This window comes from Gobio gobio, assembly GCF_949357685.1.
Source record: "Gobio gobio genome assembly, chromosome: 23".
NCBI classification, from domain to species: Eukaryota; Metazoa; Chordata; class Actinopteri; order Cypriniformes; family Gobionidae; genus Gobio; species Gobio gobio.
In genome coordinates this window covers 16,946,191-16,972,431 of record NC_137119.1, presented here as the reverse complement: position 1 = coordinate 16,972,431, position 26,241 = coordinate 16,946,191, and the positions used below count along the sequence as shown (strand labels likewise).

Sequence of the window (26,241 nt, the reverse complement as noted above, 5' to 3'; positions counted from 1 at the left end):
AAAGAGCAATTCGAACATTTGTGAATACATGCATTTTGAATAAAATTATAAAAATGAAATCCACTCCATAGACTTACAATGAAGGAAGGGCACAATATATGGAGACCAGAATTTCATAGAGACATGGGTCAGTAATAGGGATGTCAATTTACATAAATTCCCATAATCGATCATTGTTTAAATTAACAACAATAATCAAATCGAGCGCCAGCGTTAGTTCTGGCAGGCCACGTAGTCAAGCTCCGCTATCAGCTGATTGGGAAATTCTTACTCCGCCCATCTTTCAGCTGATCCGATTCAGCTGATCCTATGCTCTCAATTGGCTTCTCTCAAACAGGGTTCCTTACTTAAGCATAGCTTCACTTCAATCTGCCTGCTTGGACGCTTCTGCTGCACGCTGCTTTGCAACCCACCTCCTCCCCAGCTCCTCCTTAAATTGCTTAACTTAATCATGTCATTCTGTTGTCATTGATGCATGCTCTGTTCTAAATGGGGGATTTGCTCTGCCCTCCCAGTTAAATGGGAGGTCGTCCCCAGAATCTGCTGCTGTTCCCTGTCTTGGCTTTTCATGGAGCTCATGAAAAGGATGGGGAATTTAGAACAGAGCCATACCGCCAAATCTAAATCTTTGCAAAATATGCAATTAAAAATTTTACTAAATGTTTGTCTATTGTGTTTTTTGACTTTAGTGGACCTGACAGAACCTGACAAGACCTGACCTGTCTGGACACCTCCCCTCTTGTTATCTGATTACTGTTTGATTGGACCCACGTGTTTCCTCTCTTGATTTGTTACCCTTTTTAGTCTCCTCTTGTTTGCAGTCTTGTGTCATTGTCTCCTGTCTCCCCGTTGTGCTTCTTGTTCTTCTCCGGTTGGTTTTGTATTTTGAGTTTGTTTATTCCCCCTCATGGGTTTTGTTCTGTGTTTATGTTTATTATTTTTTCAATAAAGTCTACCTTTCTGCTAATGAGTCCTAACTCCCATTTTTCCCTTGCGCAACGTGAAAGACTTCCTATTAGATTTTTAAATTATGCAACGCAGTGATTTTGACTTGATTGTGTTGTCATATATTGTTAACTAACAGAATACAAAAAGCATATTTGATCAGGTAGAGACCAAACTATACCAAGTATTTGTACGTGCTGCTTGGCTAAACCTATAGGACTTCTGGAATCTGTTGGAGGTTGTGATCATGATGCAGTGTTTTCCAACGTAATTCAAAAGTTCAACCAATGGAAACTGGATCTCGGGTGTGGTGGGTTGGATATTGTGGGCAGGGAACAATGTGTAGAGAACAATCGGACACTGTTTAACAGCTGGAGTGTGCTTGGATTGGTTTGATCGTTCAGATTGACAAGTCTTGATTTACCATGCGCTATTGAAATCGGAGCACACAGTTGAAACTGCGCTGGAAGATCATCACTCATCAACCAGGATAATCTAAGTTGTTGCTTATTCTATGTACTTTTATTGTGCCGTTTACACAAGCAAGTAGTTCTTATGTTCATAATAATAATAATTTGTTACATTTATATAGCGCTTTCCTAGGCACTCAAAGCGCTTTACATATAGAAGGGGGAATCTCCTCAACCACCACCAATGTGCAGCATCCACCTGGATGATGCGACAGCAGCTATATTGCGCAAGAACGCCCACCACACACCAGCTGATTGGTGGAGAGGAGACTGAGTGATGAAGCCAATCTGTATATGGGGATGATTAGGAGGCCATGATGGAGAGGGGGCCAATGGGCAAATTTGGCCAGGATGCCGGGGTTACACCCCTACTCTTTATCGAAGGACATCCTGGGATTTTTAATGACCACAGAGAGTCAGGACCTCGATTTAACGTCTCATCCGAAGGACGGTGCTTGTTACAGTATAGTGTCCCAATCACTTTAGTGGGGTGTTAGGTCCCACACAGACCACAGGGTGAGCACCCCCTGCTGGCCTCACTAACACCTCTACCAGCAGCTACCTGGTTTTCCCAGATGGTCTCCCATCCAGGTACTAACCAGGCTCAGCCCTGCTTAGCTTCAGTGGGAAACCAGGGTGATATGGCTGCTGTTCAGTAAAATTACTTGCTTTGTTTCGTTTTTTTTGGACCCTTGGTTAATATGTTTTGAAATGAACGGCTAGCCTACCTAATCCATTGCATGGTCTGAAGACATAGAATACGTAACTATTGCGCCCTTGCTTAATCTTTCCTCGTGTGTCTGCCACATGTTTTGCGCATGAGACAGATGCACCTCAAAACTACACAATCGTTATCGGCCAATAATAGTTTTATATAGTTTGATCGGTGGTCTCTATAAAGGCCAATCAAAAGAGACGATCAGATGACGCTAAACTCACAAGATATTTTGTATGCACAGCTAAAATTGCTTCTCTACATTCACCAGTCTGGCAGTTCTACCAGGTGTCTGAAAAGGACAATCAATTTGTGGAGAGTGGAGACATTGCAAAGACAGCAACCCTAAAGCCATGACAGCAAAAAAAAACTAGGGCTGTGATATTTTAGTGTATTTATTTCCTTCATAGCTTTCCTCTCTAAAAGCCCAAACTTAACATCCATATAAGCTAGATCAGTGATTGTCCTAAAATATAGTTTACTGTTAAAAAACTGCTGGACATGCTAGATAATAAAAAGAGTTATTAAAATTGCATTTTCTGTGTGCACGCTCTGAGACAGAGTGAAAAACGGACAAGCAAAGTGAACTTTGAGCTTCGGGTTCACACCTAAATGGTTAAATACACAAAAATATGTCAAAAAATGCTTGGCTTGATAAGAATACGCTTAAATACGGTCGGTATAAGTGAACATAAAGAGTTGGGAAATAAGTCACATGTTTAACAGTATATTGGATCTGTGAATTCAGTCTTAAAGTGACGGCAGCCTAATATTCCTGCTAAATTTTTCATTCCTAAGCAACCAACACAAACACCCTGGCAACCATATCTAAGCACTAACAACCACTCAGAACCTATTTATAACTGCATAGCAACATCCTGAAAACCACTCACAACATCCTAGCAAGTATATTTAACACCTAAATCCTTGCAACCAACAACCAATGCCCTAACAGCCACCCAAAACACACTGGCAACCACATATAAGCAGTAAAAACCACTCAGAACATATTTACAGCCACATAACAACACTATAGCATCATCGTGGCAGGTTTTGCACAGGCAAGCACCATTCACTTTTCTTCAGTAAACAGGGGCGGCACTTTTTTTATTTTGTTCTGTTAAAACGCAAAGTCTACAAATCTACATCTAAATAAAACTCTAAACAATAGGGGTGTAACGATATTCAAACCGAACCGAAACACCACCCACGGTACGAACCGTGATACTCTCATGTCGAACCGAGAATGCCCCGCCCCCTGCTTCCCCGGCCCAGCTCTCACTTCCCATGTCACAAAACTATTTTTTCCTTCCTTGACATTTGATTAAATAGTAATTAGTACACTTTTAACCACTAATAAGAGCTGTATTTTTTACTAAATATTATTACAATATACATATTATATATAACTCAAGTTACTTATATACTTAAAATTATAAATATACACTAACTTTTGTCTTCCAAGTGCATGTCACGTGACTTGGGTGATTGCACAAGTTGCATGGTGGAAGGACAAAAAAAGCCAGTTTCCTCATTTAGCCAGGTTGGCTAAATGCTACTTTGGAGTCCCAGTAACATCGGTCCCCAGTAAGAGGGTGTTCTCTACAGCAGTGTTTCTCAACTGGTGAGTCGCGGAGTGCCTGAGAAAAACGTGTTGTCCCGATTCAGATTATATGTTATGTGTATAATATGTCAGTGTAATTTTTGTAGCTTGTTACAAAATAAAAAGTCTCTTTCACTTTCACTCTTTCACTCATAAACTGTTATACTGCACTCGTAGCGCACATCGCCTTTGGCTTGGCTTCCTCAGTCGGGGACACTACATTTGTAACTAAATATCCAAATAAAACTAATTAGTAAACTAAATTAACCATATAAACTAAGTGATTGATCTAATTACTAATCTAATGCCCACATTGTCACTGTATGATAATTGAAATGAGCTAGATGACATCACCATTTTCTCCGGAGCGGCTGTACGGCCGAAAAAAATTCTGTTGCATTATTTTTCTGTTTAACACTGTGAAGCTGCTTTGAAACAATCTGCATTGTAAAAAGCGCTATATAAATAAAGTTGACTTGAATTGACTTGACATTGTTCAATTACACAAGTAAATGTGGCGGCGCACGCTGTATATCACTTCATAAAGCGCAAGAGAATCTACGAGCATGCACCGTTACATTGTCAATTCGGAAGTAATGAAATAAAAGTAAAGTACCAATAAATCACGTAACTGGTTCGACGTGTGTTAGCTGGGAAGGCATGCAGGTATGATGTTCATTCTGTTCACCAGGAACAGTTTTCATGTTTCATTAACAGTTCATGATGTATTGTGTATTCACCATGGTAACTGTTGTTTCCATAACCCCAAAATGCCACTTTATTTTCATTTTATGTTATTTTATATGTATGTTTTTTAATTAGTGTGGTGGCTACTTTAACAAAAACTGCTATTTAATAGCTTTACCTTATAGGCCAATTTATTCATCAATATTAGTCATACAGTATGCATACAATTTATGTGTTTAAGTAGGCTAAAGTGGGACATTACTTGTGTGTGTGTCATACATTTTTGTTAAATAAATTTGTTTAAAAAAAAAAAAAAAAAAAAAAAACACATTGCACATAGAACCCTGCCCTCACAGCAAACAGAACTCCAAAGTGGCTCCAAAACCGTGATATGAACTGAACCGTGGCATTGGTGTATCGTTACACCCCTACTAAACAAACAAAAAATAAAAGTTAATCACGGTTACAGGAAGCATGAGCAAGCTTTGTTCTAATAGCACTGCTTTACTTGTGCTATGAAAATGCTGATATCAACAAGGAACAGTGTACAAATGTTTGCAGTGATGTATACTACTTTCTGAGAGAGAAAGAGAGAGAGAGAGAAAGAGAGAGAGAGAGAGGAGGGTGGTGGGTGCACGAGGGAGGTGGAGAACAGCAGGACAGAGTGTCGAAACAGTTGATTATGAGTCCCATCAAGTGATCAATGATTTCATTAATAAGACGAATCATACAGCTGTCACCACGCTGACACTGGTGTGAGAAATGATCCCGTAGCACATTTACCAAACCCTTCCTCTCGGGAATACCAGAATTACCCCCCATACGCACACACACGTCCATTCAATAATTCCCTGTTAGTGTAACAGCCCAGCACCAAACGGGGAAAAAAGAGAATGTGTGTGTGTGTGTGTGGGGGGGGGGGTGCAGATCGGACGGGACAGAAAAATGAAAGGAGCGTCAGGATGAACGGCTCTTAGAGGGAGAAAGACAGGAAGAGGAAAGGAGAAAATCCATTTTGAGCCCCCATTTTCAATTAGGCTCCACAAGCTGTTATCACAGGTGTCGCAGAATAGGCTTGGGCGAGGGAGAGTGGCTGCTATCCGCCTGCTGAAATGAACCCTTATCTGCACGCCACAAAGATGGGCCGGGACAGACTATCTGTAAATTACTTTCCGGCCGCGCTGCTAACAGGAACTTTATTTCTGTCAGATGACATTCACCTCTATTTGCTGCTGATCATTTAAATAGCTGCCTAAAAAGAGGGACGTCACCTCTGCCTCTCTCTTTCTGTTTGCTCGGGCTCTCCTTCATCCTTTTCATCAGCTCGTCTTTTTTTCCGTGCTATAAAGGCTTATCAGCAGTCTCAAAATATGCCCAAACCTAATTTGTGGTCTTAAAAGACTACATAGCTACACTAAATAAAATAAAAAAACAATAAAAAAAAAATTTCAAACAAAAGCAAATATATATTATTTTCCTGTCCTTAATGATAAACTTTGCACTTTGCTTTTCACCAAGGTCCCAGAGCCAGTTCCCATTATAAAAATTATGTTTTATACATTTTTTGACCATGTTTTGCAATAGATTCAATGTAGTTATTTTTTATAAGTACCTTATAATATTTTTTATAGTAAAGTTTAACTACTTTAAACAATTAGTAGCCTCTAGCTTGACAAGTTTCAAAGAGGCTTCCCCAACACGGTTTACAGTGAACGCATCTCAAGTCAGTGAAAATGCGAGTTCAAACTTTTTGCCTGACAACCTTTCGAAGTGTTCCCTCCTTTTTTCCTCTGTTTGTCCTAACTTCCTTACTTCCCTCCCTCAGTTTTTCATGCTTCCTTCATTTTCGTTCATTTCATCACTCTGGCATCCATGAAAAGTATGATAAACCAACAATCCCGAAACTATTTTGGACTTTTATTCTTTCTGTCCCTATCTCTCTCTCTCTCTCTCTCTCTCTCTCTCTCTCTCTCTCTTGCTCTGAATGGCAGGTGCCTTTTTGCCCCTTTCTCCTTTTTTAATTAACAAATTATCCCATGACGACGGGTTTATTCAGTTGAAACGCACGGACATCTCTCTCTCTCTCTTTCTTTTTCTCTTTCTCACTCTCCCTCTCACGGTCCTGGCAGCAACAATAGAATCAGAGGACTTTGTGGTCCACCTGCCTAGCAAATGATGTGAGTTGAAGGAGGAGGGAAGCCCCCTTCCCTTCACCCCTTCCAAAGAAGACCAATCAGGCCATTGTGGTGGCACAGTCGGTTCCTTTGAGCTGTCAGGCCAGGGGAGCCGGTCCACAGATGAATGCTTTGCAGGCCTGCGCCAGTCTTTATCTAACCATGTGGGAATGCTCCCCACCAAGCCTGCACAATTACACACTGCGGCTAAACTTTTTCACAAACTTTTATGCCATGTGGTGAGAGAAATAGGAGATGAAGAAAAGTATTAGGGTGAAGGAGAAGGAAACGGGAAAAGAGAAATTTTCATGCATTTTTAGGTATTATTATATTCTTGTAACTCAATAGGTAAAGCATAGTGCTAGCAACGGCAAGGTTATGGGTTTGACCTTGTACTTGGATAACTGTGGCTATTTCAGAGCTACACATGCATTTATGAGAATATTTATTACACAGCTAACACAATTTGCCACAAAAATTGTATGAATAATTAATTATATTTTCAAATGTATTCATATCCCTAAAAAAATTAAATTAGAAATTCTAGAAATTCTTAACTAGAAATATTTAATGTATTTAATATACTACAGTGATCTAATCAAACACCTGTATTTCTTTACTGCCTACAATCTACTCAATCTCAAAATCATTCATTTTAGCAATCTTGTATTTCGTCCTTTTTCTAAACTCCAACTTCACATTCTCACAGTATTATTTGGGGTTTCCCCTTCTGCACATCCTCCAGATGTGCCTGGACTGATCAAGGATCAGTTTCAGCATTTATCTAGAGGTAAAAGGTTAATGTTGCACCTTCATGGGCCAATCCTGGGTCTGTCAAAAAAGGGGGACATTCAGCCACTGCCACTGTTGGGTTGCTTACAATTGCCTTTTGTTAGTCTTGGTGGGGTGGCGGTGTGGGTTTGGGGTGCTGGGCGACACAGGTTAAAGTTGACGGGGGTTTAGGTTACATCAGATAAGAGGTTATGAGTATTGGGAGACCAGGAGAATGCAGGGTAATTATAACCACACCAGGAATGTGTAAGCTGTCTTATGGCTGAGGTAAGGCCCTTCGGGAAGCAGGTCTAGAGTCTGTTGTGATGGATGGCTCATTATGGTCTGTTGAGAGCTTGCGGTCAGGACTTCTTACTGGAATCAGAGTTTATGAAAAAACGATGAAAAACTAGCCTAATGTCAGAATGTCAATTTAATTAGATTTTCCATCACACTCTGCCTCGAAGACAAGTTCTACAAACAGTTTGCTCTGTAATCATGCAAACATATCATAAAGCACGCCTTATCAAGATTGTCTCTGAGGGTATCTGAAAGTGTCACACTGATGCTAAATCAGAAATGCTTTTGTATATAGAAATATAAAACGCTCTAGACAAAAGACTTGTCATGGCCTACTATTTCATGTTTTTCATCGTTTTTGTGGAACATAACACTTGAGTCCCATGGGGTGTCAAGGGTGATGGTATTCATTTAAAAGTGATCCCCCAGGTCTCTCCCCTGAGTGTGGGACTGATGAACCCCGGCCAGATGATCGCTGCAGCAAACTTTCCAAGACAAACCTTATGTTGTTCGGAAAAGTAATTACCCTTGCATTACAGAGAAAAATCCACAATCAGTAAGCCAAATTACATCCATGCTTTTTCAACAACAGTAAAGTTCTATCCCACATCTCTGTTCATTCCCAACTCTCAGCCCCCCTCTAATTAATGAAAGAGAGCTGGCCATCTGGGAATGACTAACAGTGAGAGAGCGAGATGGAGAGGGAGCTCCTAAGAGCAATTAAAAATGCCCTCCTCCACAAAAAAAATGATTTTTTTTGACATCCTGCCATATCACCAGAGGCTTTCATGTGGAGTGGTATAAAAATCAGATCACTCATCAACAAGACACACACCCGCACACCATTTGTGTCACTTTTCGTGTGGAGAAGGAGAGTGTTTAACACAATATTGATAGAAACAAAATGCTAATACAATTTTAAGATGGTTGTATGTGATTTTTAGGTAATCCAGGCTGTTGCTTTACAGTTTCTTGCAGGTCCAAGCTAGTCATTTAAAGTCATTCTCTGACCAAAGCTGATGTAAGATCAACTAGACTAGCAGGTGATAGACCTGGTTTTGACCTGGTGGACCCTCTTGGCCAAGCTAATTAGAGTTTGTAGACTACATGATTTTGTTGCTGCTTGCACGTTTTGCTTTCCAAGTGAAATGTCCAGTGACTGGCAATAAAAATGAAAAAAAAACCTCCGTTCAGGTTTATTTTAAATAGATGAATTTGAATCTGGCAACGTTTTATTACTGTGGTTGTTGTATGTACACTCTAAAAAAAAAGGCTCGTAATCATAGGGGAACCTTTTTTAGTGCTATATAGCACCAATTTTGGTGCTTCAGTGGTTCTTCAGCGGTTCTTCAGAGGTGCTATATAGCACCTTAGTCAAAGAACCGGTGAAGAACCTCTTAAGAACCGCTGAAGAACCTCTGAAGAACCGCTGGAGAACCGCTGAAGAACCACTGAAGCACCAAAATTGGTGCAATATAGCACTAAAAAAGGTTCCCCTATGATTACGAGCCAAGAACCATTTTTGGTGCAATATAGAACCTTTTTTTTTAGAGTGTATCATGGCAGCTTGGGAAAGAAATGTGCGGTGAGTGGTACTAAAAGGTTAATACTCTATTGTGTTTGAAATTAACACAGCACCTACACTAATCTCTACCCTTGGGTTAACAAAACCCTAACAGATAGGGTTAATAAAATTGCATCTGCTGAAGCAACAATGCAATTTTAACTTGCTTACATCTTTGAGTTGCTTGCTTACAAGTCTTTGAGTTGTTTTACCCTGAACTTGTTTTGCCCTGGACTTCACAGAACTTGCGAAACAGAAAGAAAGTGCTCCGCATCACAAGTGCAATGTTGTAACAGGTGAGCTACCAAACTAGTTAGAAAAACCCAAAAATATGGAGCTGGTAAGGTGATGCAAAAGACAAAATGTATTAGTTTACAAATCATTCAGTATGGTAAAAATTAGAACACTTAAAGGTGAAGTGTATAATTTATATGCTGCTAGTATCACCAAACAGAACTGCAAAAATAATAACTATTTTCAAACAAGTTATTGGTTGCTAAACGGACAAGTAATTCGAAAAGTAGGTTGAAGTATTGAAGCTATACCATTGGAGGTAGTGCTGGAGGCCACAGCTTTCTCACTGATGTCTGCACGGGTGGACGCGCTCTTGGTGGCTACGATGGTCTCCACTCTCTTCTTCTTCTCTGCTGCAGAACTGTTCTGGGACTGGATTTCCATGACAACTGTGCATTCCTCAGTACCTCATAAAGACAGGATACCTGCAAGGTAACAAGTGAGGAAAAGGTCAAAGGTCAGATTTTTTTTTTTTTTTAAATCAACAACAATAAACCTCATTAACAAATAACACACAATTAACAACAATCAATGAATTACATACACTGAAAATGACTGTGTATATAATATATATTTGTTATATATTAAATATATTTGTATATAATTTAAAATATAATTATATAAATAATACAGTATACAAAGTAAAATAAAACTGCACAACAACAAATACTTTTTTCAATTAAATGTTGAAAATTTAGCTATAATTACTGAAAATGAATAGTCTGTCTATGCATCTTATATATATATAAGAAGTGTGTGAGCCCCTGGCCTCTTTACATCACGGGTGGGGACACAGACTTAATGTGTGTGAACTGTTGGGGAGTGCAGCACACTCGGTCATCCCTCGAGGGGGCTGGCTGCGAGCACTGTGAAGCACTATCTATCAGAGTGATGCGCTCCTGCTTGGCCGTGTTTGACGAGGCCGGCCAAGCTCGCGTTCCCAGCGGTTCAGGTCCCGTGTCCGTTGAGGCGGCGCGCCGACTGAGATCGTGGGGATGGCAAAGAGATCTGGCTGATGGGATCGGGACTGCTGAGGCACTTTCCTGGTCATCATCAGACAGTTCTGATGCCCGATGAGTTGTGCAAATTATGGAACAAACCACACTCTTCCCGCCTCTCTAATCCAACAGTGTTGGATTACAGCAAGGTTTTGTGGGCGGAACAGAATGGCTATGGGAGAATGCCGTTTGTGGAGGAGGCTTTGACCAGTTACCTCTCTCCTGATGCGGCGTCCTCCCTAAAAACCCGGTGCTGCCCACTAAGCCATGTAGAGACACATCGGCGATGATGGGCAGGGCATATATGACGCGGGTCGGGCCGACCTTCTTAAAGATTTATATGAGGGCGAGGGACCAACACCTGAAGATATTGCTGAGCTCCGCAGAGCGACAGATTTGTCTCTCCGTGTCACCAAGGAGACGGCCAAGTATTGAAGATGTGGGCCGCTCCATGTCAGCTATGGTGGCCACGGAGAGGCATTTATGGCTTAATCTGTCAGGCATCAGGGAGAAGGATAAGATATTCCTCCTTGATGCTCCTCTTTCGCCTTCTGGCCTGTTCGGCGACGCTGTCAATACGGTTGTCGACAGGTTTCAGGAGGCGAAGAGGCAATCTGCGGCGTTTTAGCAGTTTATCCCTCACCACTCTAAATCTAAAGGGGCTGGATCTAAGACCGACCAGCTCCAGTCGTCATCGAGCTCCTCGTACCGGCAGGTACAGAAAGAGAGTGTTGCCTCTAGAGCCCCTCCTCAGGGAGCCTGGCAACAGAGGCGGCGCTCTCATTCAAAGCCGACTGAGCAGAAGGTCGATCTGAGGGCCGTCCTTCAGGCAAAGAAGGCTTTGGGAAAGAGGTCCTAGCTGTGGTAGGACCTCTGAGGGCAGCCCCTTCCGGGAAGAAGCAGTTGAGGCTGTTTTCTTCTGGAAATTGATATGGTAATCCCGCCGTCAATGACGCTTCAGGCCACATCGGTTTCCAGCACCTCGTCCGCCTGAGGGGTTTCGGACAGGCAGCGTTGGCGCCCGCACACCGAAAATCATCCACAACCTCTCCCTGCCGGTCAGCTGCTTCAGGGGGTCAAGAATGGTATTCAAAAAACACCCGAGGTCAGTTTCGAGAGACTGATTCCCTTGGTAGATTTCTTCCAGGCATGGCAGCGTCTGTCTAATGTGTCGCCATGTGTCCTGCGGACTGTAGAGAAAGGGTACAGACTGCAGTTTGGCCACAGCCCACCAAGATTCAATGGGGTGGTCTGGACTGCAGTGGTCCTAGAGCGGGCTCGGGTAATGGAACAGGAAGTACAATCCCTGTTGGTAAAGGAGGCCATAGAACGTGTTCCTCCGCCAGACAGGGAGTCGGGGTTCTACAGACGGTACTTTATAGTTCCCAAAAAGGACGGGGGTTTGCGCCCAGTTTTAGATCTGAGGTACTTGAACCGGTCTCTGAGGAGGTTCAGGTTCAAGATGCTCACGATTCCGATTATCATGAATCAAATTCGGTCCAAGGACTGGTTTGTCACGATAGATCTAAAGGACGCATACATCCACATTTCCATCATTCGTTCTCACAGGATGTTCCTGAGGTTCACTTTTGGGGGCATAGCGTTCCAATATCGTGTTCTTCCGTTCGGCCTAGCTCTTTCCCCTCGCAGATTCACCAAGTGCATAGATGCAGTTCTGGCTCCTCTGAGACTCCAGGGTATCCGTGTGCTGAACTATATCGATGACTGGCTCATACTGGCTCAGTCGCGAGAAATGGCAGTTCGGCATCGAGATGTCATCCTTGGCCATATTCAAAGCTTGGGGTTGAGACTCAACACGAAGAAGAGCGTGTTGACGCCCTCCCAGAGGACCACGTTCCTGGGAGTAGTGTGGGACTCGACGACGATGCGGGCACAAATGTCTCCCGCACGCGTGGAGTCCATACAGGCGATGGTCTCCAGCATGAAGCTAGGCCGCAACATCACTGTGAAGCAGTTTCAAAGACTGCTGGAGCTCATGGCAGCTGAGTCTAACGTAATACCTTTTGGCCTGCTATACATGAGACCCCTGCAGTGGTGGCTGGAAGCCAAGGGGTTTTCCCAGAGGGAAAATCCATTCCGTATGATCAGGGTAACGCGCAGATACCTTCATTCCGTATCAATATGGAAGAAACCTTGGTTTCTGTCCCAGGGGCCAATGTTGGGAGCATCATTGCGCCAGAAATCCGTTTCGACAGACGCCTTCCTCACTGGTTGGGGCGCAGTCATGGACGTCCGCTTTACCCAGGGTCTGTGGCAGGACCATCATCATTCATGGCATATAAATTGCCTGGAGATGTTGGCTGTGTTCAGGGCTCTGAGGAGCTTCCTCACAGATCTCAGGGGTAACCATGTTCTGGTGCGCTCCGACAATATGTCAGTGGTCGCATACCTGAACCATCAGGGGGGTCTGAGGTCTCACCCTCTATGCAGACTGGCACATCAGATCCTCCTGTGGTCCTAGGGGAAATTATCGTCTCTCAGGGCGATATATATTCCCGGGGACCAGAACCAGAGAGCAGACATCCTGCCGAGCCAGGGGCTGAGGCCCGGGGAGTGGAGACTTCACCCAGACGTGTTGAAGTCCATATGCGAGAGCTGGGGTTGGACGCCATGGTGCAGACGTAGCCGAGGCTGCATCTGTATGCATTTCCCCCGATAGCTCTGCTCCCGGGAGTTCTGGAGAGGGTCCGGCAAGACGGGTCAGTCTACTCCTAGTAGCCCCATACTGGCCGGCCCGAGTATGGTTCTCAGACATCATAGCACTGCTGGCAGGTCCTCCATAGCAGATCCCTCTGAGGACGGACCTGCTGTCTCAGGCAGGGGGCACAATATTTCACCCCCAGCCAGAGCTGTGGAGGCTTTGGGTCTGACCCCTGAGGGGGCTCAGTACTTAGAGGCTGGCCTGTCGGCAGGTGTAGTGGAGACCATACTCAGTTCCAGGGCTCCTTCCACGAGAAGGTTGTACGGCTTAAAGTGGAACGTGTTTTCCACTTGGTGCAGGGAGCGTGAGGTGGACCCAGTTAACTTCCCAGTGGCTTCAGTGCTGGAGTTCCTCCAAGATCGCTTCTCTGCGGGGCTTACCCCGTCCACACTTAAGGTGTACGTGGCTGCCATTGCGGCTTTCCACGCTCCTGTAAGTGATGGGCCTCTGGGGAGGCACCCTTTAGTCGTACGTTTCCTCCGTGGTACTTGGAGGATGAAGCCTGCAACTCGCTCCAGAGTTCCAACTTGGGATCTGATGGTGGTTCTCGAGGGATTGGCTTCGGCCCCCTTCGAACCGCTCAAGTCTGCGACAGATGCGCTGCTCTGAGGAGAGTGGGGGACCTTCAGGCCTTGGTGATTACGCCGACTTGCCTGGAATTTGCCCCTGGTGGAGTTAAGGCCATCCTTCATCCTAGGCCAGGCTATGTACCCAAGGTGCCATCTAATGTGGCACGGCCTACGGTCCTGCAGGCATTTCATCCTCCACATCATGTGTCGGCTGAAGAGGAGAGACTTCATTTGCTCTGCCTGGTCAGAGCTCTGCAAATTTATCTTCGCAGTGGAGAATATCGGAGCAACTGTTAGTGTAAGAAGGGGCTGCCCATGTCCAAGCAGACGGTCAGTAACTGGATCGTTCAGGCGATTGCCTTGGCCTATCAGGTGTGCTGTTTGCCTTCACCTTTGGCCTTGAGGGCGCATTCCACCATGGGCATGGCCTTTTCTCGGGCCCTTCATATGGGGGGTCCCAATTCAGGAGATTTGGGAGGCAGCTGGCTGGGCTACCCCACACACATTTATCAGGTTTTACAGTCCGCATCTCCCTGCAACACCAGGCGCTAGGGTGCTCTCGTCCTAAGTGTGCCTGGGTTCCAGCTTCACAGTAGGGCAGGCATGGTTCGTTGTGGCATAGTGGGCAGTTCGTTCCCCTAAGAGTCGTTCTTACGACGCAGTGAGAATTCCCTCGATTAATGGGGGGGGGGGGCACGGCAAACACAGTTAATTCTGTTTGTTTAGGGATTTTTCCCTCAACCACTTAAGTGTGTGTTCACTTTCAGCCCAACACAACATCTGTTAATAATCCTGGTTTGCAAAAAAAAAAAAAAAAAAAAAAAAAAAAGTTATCAAGAGTTTGGGTTTCAACTATTTTTTTTAGCTGTTAATGGGAGATAAAGGTTGTGCTGGAACTCAGCAATCTGTTGCACAGAGTAGAACATGTCCCAAATTTTAAAATACAAACATTGTCTTTCTGTTTTCCTCACGAGGAAAATTATGTTGCTGTTTTTTTTGTTTTTTTGGTTTATGTAAAAATGTAGAAATGTTTTCTGTGAGGGTTGTGTTTAGGGTAAAGGTTAGAGTTAGTGAATAGAATATACAGTCTGTACAATATAAAGATCATTATGTCTATGGAAAGTCCCCATAAAACATGGAAACCCTACATGTATGTGTGTGCACAACAACTAGCCCTAGGGACAGATCCCCTGCGATGACCTCGTTGACTAAAAGGTTGCATAGAACCTCAACAAAGACCACGAGAACCACACAAGTCCTCTGCACCGACCCCTTTGGCCAGCTTCAACTCCCTCCCACCAAATGCCCATGTGATGTATCCGATCTTCAAGTAGAAGGAGCTGGATTAAATATTTTTAATGATATCAATCCACAATCTGACTTGTGATGCAGCCGGAAATCACAATCACACCATGTTTGTTTGTTTGGTCATAGGAAAACTTGTCCCTCGACTGAGCCTGGTTTATCCCAAGGCTGTTTTCTCCATTCTGTCACCTGATCGAGTTTGGGTTCCTTGCCTCTGCTTGCTTAATTGAGGACACTTACAGTTTAAAAAAAAATGCTTACAATTTCTCAAACTATGGCTCCTTTTCTCTAGCCTGGCTCCGCCCTCCTACGTACTTCCGCTCAATTTTCATTTTCCTTCAGTACTCCGTCTGGGACTGCGGTATATTCTTAGGTTTTCTCCGATAAAATTTTAACCGGTCCAATCAGCGAACAGAGGGAGTGGCTGAGAACGATGACGTTGATGTCTAGTTTGAGTTGTAGCTCAGTAATGGCGGCGGAGAAAGATGCGAGCGAAGCCATTCATTCCGTTGTGGCACCGCTGCCAAATATCCAGAAGTTAAAGCCGGAGCAAGAACAATCTTTGCTGAGTTCTGTTGGTGGCCATGATGTTGTGCCCCTCCTCCCCACGGGGTTCGGGAAAAGTTTGATTTTCCAGCTCGCTCCGTTAGTGGTGAAGGAGTTGGATGAAGCCCTTTTCGGACAGTAATTGTTTCTCGTGGGGTCGTAAGGTATTGTCTTCATTTACAGTGGTCATTTTATTGCCGTCCGTCTCCTACCACCCGCGTAAAACTCCCCGGCCTACTGCCTACTATTACCTACTGCTTTTGAAAAACACCAAGGTCATGTGGTCATTTAATTGCTGTCCGAATCCACATCTCTGAGTTTTCAAGAATATATAACTTCAAAATTCACTGTTTATATCCTTTTTGACCACTGCAGAGCACCGTGCGGTTGCGCTTCGCTGTAATTTGGATGCATTTCTAGACTTGTATTTCTTTAAATGCTGGCAAGTATTTACAAGAGCAATATATTTCATCACGTAAACGGGTGAAAAGCACGTAAACATTTGAATCGGGCCGTTATTTACGGCAGCATTTATAATTATCATATCAAGCATATGACATTTTATTTACAGCATACAATCTTATTTTTTTTTCACGGACTTCCATGTGAGAAACAAAAGGCGAACGGCACATGACATACATCACGACCAAACGTTAGCGATTGGTTATGGCAGATCCAGAGTGGCTCTGGGCAGATCCAATAGTTTTAAACTTCAACAGAGTACCTGCCTTCAAGGAAGTTAATGCTTGTCAATGGAGAGTGGCCAGAATCTCTGTACAAATTAAATGTACGAGAGTCTGGTAAGACCAGGCTACCTGTTCTCTAAACTCTACACACAAAGCCACAAAACATGCACACAACATGCAAAACATCACATATCTCTTGTAGGGATCCTCATATTGACCGTTTAATCGTTAACCGATAATTAATACTATCAGTTAAACGGTTTAAATGGTTTTTTGGGGGGGGTTTTGCTGCATGGTCACCACATTTTTATAAGAAACAATATCGAGTCTATAAATATATCGGTGAGAACACTCGTTTAAACAGCATAGCCTACACACCAGGACTGCATTTGGCTGCACATCACATTTTTCACAATATTGATTCTTCTTGCAATCTTAATGCTGCAGAAGACTGTGGCCTATACATAAAACCTTTAAATAAAAGGTTTACACAGTCATATACAATAAACAAGCTTGTACAGCGACAGGAAATAAAAATTTACGCAAAAAACCTGCCTACCTTACCAGAGCATGTGAGCAAAGCGGAGTTTCACTCATGAACTGGTCACCGGTAAATTGATGTGCGCTCAAATCCCGCTCCGACATGACATTTCTCTGTAGCCTACTTGTAGCCTTTAAAACACGTAATTAGTCTCAGTTTAAATATTATAATGTTATTTTTTCATTTGATTTACGTTGAAAAGTGAACAGGACACATAAGATGCATAGCCTAATGTCAGAAGACGGGGGTCTTCAATATGTTCAATAACACTTCAATAAGTTCTGTTTTGTTGAAAGACTTTCTTTAAAGTGAATTTTGTTTTGTATAAATTGTATCTTAATTTTAATCTATGTTTTATCAACCAAATTGCCCGGATTTAATAAATAATAAGCAAATAGCCTATAACAGACAATGACATGGAGGCGGCCGTGCCACGTGAACGGCTTAAATGAACAACTAGAAAAGAAAAAAAACTTTAGTCAGAGGCAGCCCTAACTATTTATTTCAGATAGACCTATATTTGATCCAGCATGTCACAAAGGGAGTTCTGGGTTGAGCACACGGCGCTGAGCAGAATGAGCTTTAGAAATTAACGGAATCTCCAGAAAGGCGCTCTCTCTCCACTGGAGGAAATATTAGTAGCCTAGGCTCTCTCTACGCACACCGCAACGGTCACAATATGACGTCTGTTTTAAAAACATAATTCAACATATAAATAATACTTTTTAATGGGTCACTTAAAATGTTTATTACAAATAAATGATTAAATTTTAAAAATGAATAAAATGAACAAAAATTTGCATTGCATTTGCAATCCTTTGAAATCCTTTGCAGCACCCCCACTTCCCGTGCCCCTGCACCACTTAGACATGCTAGGCCTGCTATTTTTATTAGATAAAAAAAAATTATTCCGGTTCTTCAAAGCTTCAAACGGATTCAGTGTTTTGTTTTGTCATCTTAATTTGTTAATTATTTAAGTGAAAAATATTTAGCGTAGGCCTATTTATTTTATGCTTTTTATTTATATTTTATTCAGTTTTTCTCTGTTGTCAGAAACGCTGCAGGTGCGTGAACATTTGATAATGTGCAGGTTCTGATGTTCTTGTTGATCTGTTCTGTATGCTGCGGTTTGCGCAGTAAAATAAACCTGTGGAAAAGAAGTGTCTATATTAACGGGTTACAGACTTCAATTGTATATTTATTTAATGCCAATTCAATATTATAATCTTATCAGTTAACGGTTAAAGGGTTAGTTCACCCAAAAATGAAAATTCTGTCATTAATTACTCACCCTCATGTCATTCGACACCCTTAAGACCTCCGTTCATCATCGGAACACAAATGAAGATATTTTTGTTGAAAGCTGATGGCTGAATGGCGACTCGGTGTGACTCGCACAACACCAAAACACATTTCACTGCCAGCTGTATATTGTATATAACTGTGTATGTGACAAATAAATAAAACTCTTGAACTCTCTTGAAACTCTCGAGAAAGGCTTCAGATAGGCCTCCATTGGCATTCAGTACATTTACACTCACAAGACCCATAAAAGGCACTTAAAACGTTGTTACAAAGTCCATCTCACCACAGTGGCTCTACAATAATTTTAAGATGCGACGACAATAGATTTTGTGCGGAAAAAAAAAATCAAAATAACGCCTTTATCCAACTTGTTCTTGTCTTCCGTGTAGGCCTCCACGACACATACACGAGAATATTACGCAGATCCGGCGTTCGGACACATGACCCAGAAGCGATTTGTTTACAAGCAGAGGAAGACGCGCCGTGTCTAAGCTGTTGGATTCTACATTGATCGTGCTTTAGGTCTCGGCGTAGTGCTCAAATGGGACTGAAGTGTGCATTCCATGGATTCCCGAACGCCGGCGCTACGTCATATTCCCGCGCATGCGTCGTGGAGGCACACATTTTTTTTTGCGCACAAAAACTATTGTCGTCGCTTTGTAAAATTATTGTAGAGCCACTGTGGTGAGATGGACTTTATAACGACGTTTTAAGTGCCTTTTATGGGTCTTGTGAGTATAAATGTACTGAATGCCAATGGAGGCCTATCTGAAGCCTTTCTCAGCCATCAGCTTTCAACAAAAATATCTTAATTTGTGTTCCGAAGATGAACGGAGGTCTTACGGGTGTCGAACGACATGAGGATGAGTAATTAATGACAGAATTTTCATTTTTGGGTGAACTAACCCTTTAATAATCGGATAATGAGCGGCGGTTGTCGGTCGGGAAAATAACCGTAATGAGCATCCCTAATCTCTTGCAAAAGCAAACACTTCATTTAACTATTTTAGCTCTTTGTTTTTTTATAGTAACTCTATATGCATGCCAAACTACACACAGATGTGAAAAATGTAAAACACCACTATTTTGTGTCTTTTGCTTGTTCAGTGTACACACAGGAATTTGTCATAGCACTCACACGCACATGCATGTGCACAAATACACTGTATATACAGTATGCATGCACAATATTGATGAACTTTACAGTTATTGAACTGATCTGAATCAACACTGAAAGGACTTCAGCAGAATTGCTGGTTAGAGCTACTTTACTGAAGAATTTGAATTTGTTACTATTGTGAAACTGCTTTGAAACAATTTGTATCTGTATATAAAGTTCTTTGAAAATAAAGGTGACGACTTGTATGTCACAATTGGATGCAGTACTGAAGCGCACTATGGCCGGGGACATATTCAAAACTTCTACTAGTCAAAATTCTACTAGCCGAAAAAAAATCAAAATAAATAATATATATTAATTACGTCATATCTTATAAATATAAACTGTGACGTAGTTCATCTGGGTTATTTCTTATGTAATGTAACTTAAAAATGTAGTAGCCAAAAAGTTAGGCCTAGTTCACACGTACACAAGTATTTTTATAAACTGAGTTTTTCCCTCCTGCGTTTAAAAAAAAATGCGTCCACATGAAAACGCAAAACACATGAAGCGCTTTAAAGAGCATGCCAAACCAACAGGTGAGAATATAACCCTAACCGTAAAGCCATGTTGGCCAATCAGAAGCCTGGAAAAAATGTTATTGCCGGTTCCAGTTCTGACACAACAAGCCAAAATCTCAAGTTTCACTGTCCACAGTGTCCGGATACTGCGTTTGCATGTGGACAAATGGCCAAAGCGGATAGAAAAAGATGCGGTGTGTTTTGGTTTTGTTTCCTGTTCATGTTTAATTTATTTTATTTGAAGTTGATCAAAGTCTTGGTTCCTGTTAGTCATGTGATTCCCTTGCCCTCATGTGATCTTGTCATGTGCTTCCCTAGTCTCTTGTGTCATGTTGTCATTGGTTCATTGTCTTGATTGTTCACAGGTGTATCTTGTTTAGTCATTAGTCCTTGTGTATTTAACTCCTCATGTTTGCCATGTTCCATTGTCTAGCTTTGTGATGTTGTAACCCATTGTTGGTGAGGTTATGTTTTGGTTCATGTTGTCAAGTCAAGATCAAGTCATTGTTTAGTTTGTTCATATTTGTATTTAAATAAATTGCTAGTGATGGCGAAGTGAAGCTTTCGGAACCAGTGAAGCTTTCAGCACAATTGTATCAGAAAAACTCAAAGCTTTTCAAATCAGAGCTCGATGAGGACCTCTGCTGGTGAAAGTGAGGGAAAGCACTGTGTCGCAAAATGTTTTGCAACCATTATCTTAGAAGCAAAAAATAATTAATGGATAGATGAATGAATCAATAAATGAAATACATAACAACAATCTGTACCATTGCATACTCCTAGTAACTCAAACCAATAAAGATAGCATTTTGTATTGTGAATGTGGACATTTTTCCTGTTTGTGAACAAATAAAACGTCTTGGTTATGTATGGTAACCTCGTTCCCTGAAGGAGGGAACGGAGACGTACGTCGGACGTCACCGACGAATTGGGATCACTTCAGAGAGCCCCTATCAGCTTCGAGATATAGAGAACAGGCCAATGGGCTCTGCCCCGCGTCGCGGGTATAAACCGGAAGCAAGAGCAGCGCACTGTTGTTTTTCACTGAGGAGCCGAACTAGTGACTCGGCCATGCAGTGATGGTAAAGCAACTGTGGCGACGGGACGTACGTCTCCGTTCCCTCCTTCAGGGAACGAGGGTTACCATACGTAACCGAGACGTTCCCTTTCAGTCGGTCACATTCGATGTACGTTCAGGGAAGGGAGTGGCGCAGCAAGCCGACACTAGAACGGGCACTTCAGGGTTACTGACTATGGGAAGTGGGCACACAGGAAGATACCGGCTCTACACGGAGGCTATAGAATCTAGCGAACGTGTTAGGTGTCGCCCAGCCCGCAGCTCTACAAATATCTGTCAGCGAGGTGCCACGAGCCAACGCCCACGAAGAAGCTACACCCCTAGTGGAGTTGGCTCTTAACCTGAGCAGGCATTGCACGTCTTGCGTTTCATACGCCAAGACGATGGCATCCACTATCCAGTGGGCCATCCTCTGCTTGGAGACAGCCTTTCCCTTCTGCTGTCCCCCGTAACAGCCGAAGAGCTGCTCTGAGGTTCTGAAGCTTTGCGTTCTGTCCACGTATGTCCGCAGGGCGCGGACGGGGCAGAGAAAAGCTAGGGCTGGGTCTGCCTCCTCCAAAGGCAGCGCTTGCAGGCTCACCACCTGGTCCTGGAAGGGAGTGGTGGGAACCTTGGGCACATATCCAGGCCGGGGTCTCAGGATTACATGAGAGTTACCAGGCCCGAACTCCAGGCACGATTCGTTGACCGAAAATGCCTGCAGGTCCCCTACCCTCTTGATAGAGGCCAATGCAGCCAGGAGAACTGTCTTTAGAGACTGCAAAGGCTCAAAGGGCGCTCTCTCTGTAATGCGGTTAGCACCAGAGTTAAGTCCCAAGAGAGTATAGAGGGAGGGCGAGGCGGATTTAGTCTCCTCGTGGGTCGTGTCTGGGGTGGCAAAGAGGTCTACCTGTGCGGCCCCGAAGTGACTCCAGATCAGCTGGACCGCCTGGGGATGGAGTCTCCACTCTGCCCCGGAGCACTAGTAACCGTGACAGCTCGTCGGCCACATGATTGAGCAGGCCCGGAATGTGAATGGCATGAAGTGACCTCAGATGCTTCTGACTCCATAAGAGGAGATGGCGGGCGAGTTGTGACATGCGACGGGAGCATATACCACCCTGTTTGTTGATGTACGCAACGGCCGCAGTGTTGTCCGTACGGACCAGAACGTGCTTGCCTCTGAGTGGCTCCTTGAAGCGGCTGAGTGCAAAACGAACTGCTAACAACTCTAGGCAATTGATATGCCACTGCAGTTGGGGCCCCGTCCACAGACCCGAAACTGCACGCCTGTTGTACGTGGCACCCCAGCTGGTGGATGAGGCATCCGTGGAGACAACAGCATGCCTGGACACTTGTTCTAGAGGCACTCCTGCCCATAGAAATGAAGGGTCAGCTCATGACCCAGCTCAAGGGTCTGCTCTCAACTCATGAATAAAGGAAGTAGACTAAATGCCCACGTCGAGAGGAAATACAACTAATCTCCACAGTCACCTGGAACACAACCACAGGGAGCTATATAACGACTTCAAAAGTAAGCCCAAAACTCCTAAAGAAATGCCAAGTAAAAAAAACAGAGTCTCGCAGAAAAGCATTGATCAAAGTTTTGCAAATGTAACTCCGTATGAAAAAAACGTTGAAACGCCACAGGGGATTAACAGAAGCTATCACACGTTTTTTAGCTAAAGGCATGATGCCTGTTAACACAGTGAGCAGAGAAGGCTTTGTGAGTCTAATTAACAAATTGGACCGGAGATATCAGCTGCCATCGAGAATTATTTTTTTCTCAAGTCGCAATTCCACAGATGTACAACACATGTGAATACGGTGAGCACCGAGCTGCGTCAAATGGAATTCTACGCTAGCACCACTGACCTGTGGTCCAGTCGGACAACTGAGCCCTACATGAGCTTTACCGTTCAATGTCTTACTCAAGACTTTGAATTAAAAGCACGTTGTCTGGGTGTTGTATATTTCCCCGAATCCCATACCAGTGAAAACATAGCCCATGGACTGCGGGAAGTTTTAGCCAGATGGAACTTAAAAGAAGAGAATCAAGTGTCCATCAGTACAGACAACAGACGCTGTCTGTGGAAGCCATTGCTAAAGGTTCGGTAAAGTACAACCCCAAATCAGAAAAAGTTGGGACAGTATGGAAAACGCAAATAAATAAAAAAAGAAGTGATTTCTAAATTTACTTTGACTTGTATTTCATTGCAGACAATATGAACAAAAAATATTTCATGTTTTGTCTGGTCAACTTCATGTCACACATTCTCTATTGGAGACAGATCGGGACTGCAGGCAGGCCAGTCAAGTACCCGTACCCTCTTCCACCGCAGCCAGGACTTTGTAATGTGTATTTTGCATTGTCTTGTTGAAATATGCATGGACGTCCCTGGAAAAGATGTCTTCTTGAAGGCAGCATATTATGCTCCAAAATCTCTATGTACTTTTCAGCATTAATGGTGCCTTCACAGAAGTGCAAGTTACCTTTGCCAAGGGCACTGACACAACCCCATACCATGACAGACCCTGGCTTTTGGACTTGTTGCTGGTAACAGTCTGGATGATCCTTTTCTTCTTTGGTCCGGAGCACACGGCGTCCATTCCTCCCAAAAAATACCTCAAATACTGATTCATCTGACCACAGTACACATTTCCACTGTGTGATGGTCCATCCCAGATGCCTCCGAGCCCAGAGAAGTCGACGACGCTTCTGGACACTGTTAACATAGGGCTTCCTTTTGGCACAGTACAGTTTTAACTGGCATTTGTGGATGTAACTACGTATTGTGGTACTTGACAAAGGTTTGCCAAAGTAGTCCTGAGCCCATGTGGTGATATCGCTTATAGATGAATGACGATTCTTGATGCAGTGCCGCCTGAGGGATCGGAGATCACGGTTGTTTAGCTTAGGCTTGCGCCCTTGTCCTTTACGCACTGAAATTCCTCCAGATTCCTTGAATCTTTTAATTATGTTATGCACTGTTGAATGTGAAATATCCAAATCTCTTCCTATCTTTCTTTGAGGAACATTGTTTTTAAACATTTCAATAATTTTCTCACGTATTTGTTGGCAAACTGGCGATCCTCTGCCCATCTTTGCTCCTAAAGGATTAGACCTTTCTTGGATGCTGCTTTTGTACCAAATCATAATTACAATCACCTGTTGACATCACCTGTTTCAAATCACATCATTATTTAACCATTTTACCTCATTACTAGCCCTAAATTGCTCCTGTCCCAACTTTTTTGAAATGTGTTGCAGGTCTGAATGACAGGAAAGGATGCATATTTACAAATGACATGAAGTTGACCAGGCTAAACATGAAATATTTTGTGTTCATATTGTCTGCAATGAAATACAAGTCAAAGTAAATTTAGAAATCACTTCTTTTTTCTTTTTTTTGCGTTTTCCATACTGTCCCAACTTTTTCTGATTTGGGGTTGTATTTTATTCTTGTGGTTGTTGACAAGATGTTAGTATTTCCACTAAATACAAATTTATTTAAGGCCTGTACACTTTGTTTAATAGTATATTTTTATAAAAATTAAAAAAAAAACAGGCAAGAAAAGGAATATTTTGTTAAAATGCTCTTTTTTTGTTTCAAGTTGCTCTTGATGATTGCATTGTCACATGTGAATAAAAAAGTAATGTTCGAGAGTAATGCAATTTTTTGTTTGCAGGTCTATGGTAACAGCAAACCAGAAAAAGTCTAAAGTCTAAATGTTTGCACCTTGACAGTTAAAAAAAAAGTCAGATGGGGACTGTTTAATTGCCTTTGTTCACAGTGCATTTAATTAGATCACAAGAATATCTATTACCGGTTTACTTTAGTATGATCATTACATATATACAGTGAGGAAAATAAGTATTTGAACAAGAGTCCTGCACGGGTCCGATTTTGTAAACCTGCACCCGCCCGTACCCGCAGTGCTTAAAACCGCATCCGACCCGTTTTCCGACACCAGCACAAAATCAAATCCACACCCGACTAGGGATAAGAATTTGTCTTCCCACGATAATAACGATAAAGCCTAGTTGATGGCGCGACCCATCCGCACAGTGCCGCCGCTGGCTGTGTTGATGCCCTAAGCGTTATTACTTTATGATGGCCGTGGTGGCTGCGTTCGTCACTTTATATAGCTGAACTTTTTTTGTGGTGCCCTACGCGCAGCGCGTGATGGGAGCAGCCGGCGGCACTGAATTCGCATCTCACGTGCAGAGCTGCGGAAAAGTTCATAGCTAAACGAGGGGCTACCTGAGGGCAATCTGAACCTGTACATACAGATGTATTTTCACTCGCTGAGCACTTGGACTGACCGCTTAAGAGATTCTTTGAGACTCTGTCTCAATCGATCGGTAAAGCATAGTATTTCAGTTAATCTCAATGAATGCGCAGTGTATTTGACGCACAATAAACACTAGTGTGAGGCGCGCGACTGAGAGCGCTCAGTGTTTCACACACACTCAAAGAGAGAGCGAGAGAGTCTTACACAACACAGAATTGACGTGCTACATGTAAACAATATCCTTTGTTGTATTTTCCTGTAAAATAATGGTGTTTATTTGGAATTATTCAGCCTTTCGTGAACAGGAAGAAACGAATGCACAAACGGGAATCTCATTGGCTGGCGTGCACCAATTACTGTGTTATGATTTCAGCAAATCAGTTCGAAAGAGCGCTGACAACGTGATTAATATTCATGAACCCAGAAGCTCATTAATCCTTAGTGCAGTTTATTTTTATTAGTTGAAGAATTCGTGGTATTATTTTATCAACTCAAATTACTGAAGTTTTATCATTAAATCCTTATTTGTAACTTTTTTGTAATCTGAAGACATGGTTGGTATAATTACTTTTGCTGTTTCTGCTATTTTTACCACTGTTTGCACCATGAGTGTATGAATAAATACAGAATCGGTTTACATGTAAAACTTGTCATTGATTTGAATTTTTATTGTTTGTATTGTGTGATGTTTTTCAGCACAGTTGCACTATTTAAACATTACCTGCACTTTTACAGAAGACAATTATATCTGCAACTTTTCCATTTCTGAAAAGGCTGGTGTGGAATTTTACATAAAAAAAATAAATGTGTATATATATATATTATGTATTATAGGAGCCTATTTGATGACAGGTACGTTTTACTTAAGATCATTGTTTGTTTTTCTGAGTCTGCATGCAGAATGCATGCAGCTCTCACTGGTATCCAAAAACATGGAGAATGATACTACATTTATCGTCATTGATATCGTTATTGCAATAAATACTAGAAAATATCGGGATAAATTTTTAAGT

At 42.7% G+C, this 26,241-nt stretch overlaps 1 protein-coding gene across 1 annotated transcript in view; it reads right to left on the bottom strand.

The window, feature by feature from the left end:
- The window catches only part of gli3 (GLI family zinc finger 3), a 228,327-nt gene that overhangs the window by 164,545 nt on the left and 37,541 nt on the right, over positions 1-26,241 (bottom strand). Inside the window, exon 2 of the mRNA XM_079806928.1 lies at positions 9,775-9,948. Coding sequence (XP_079663054.1) covers positions 9,775-9,907 — 133 coding nt within the window. The 5' untranslated portion in view covers positions 9,908-9,948. The remainder of the gene's footprint in view (positions 1-9,774; positions 9,949-26,241) is intronic.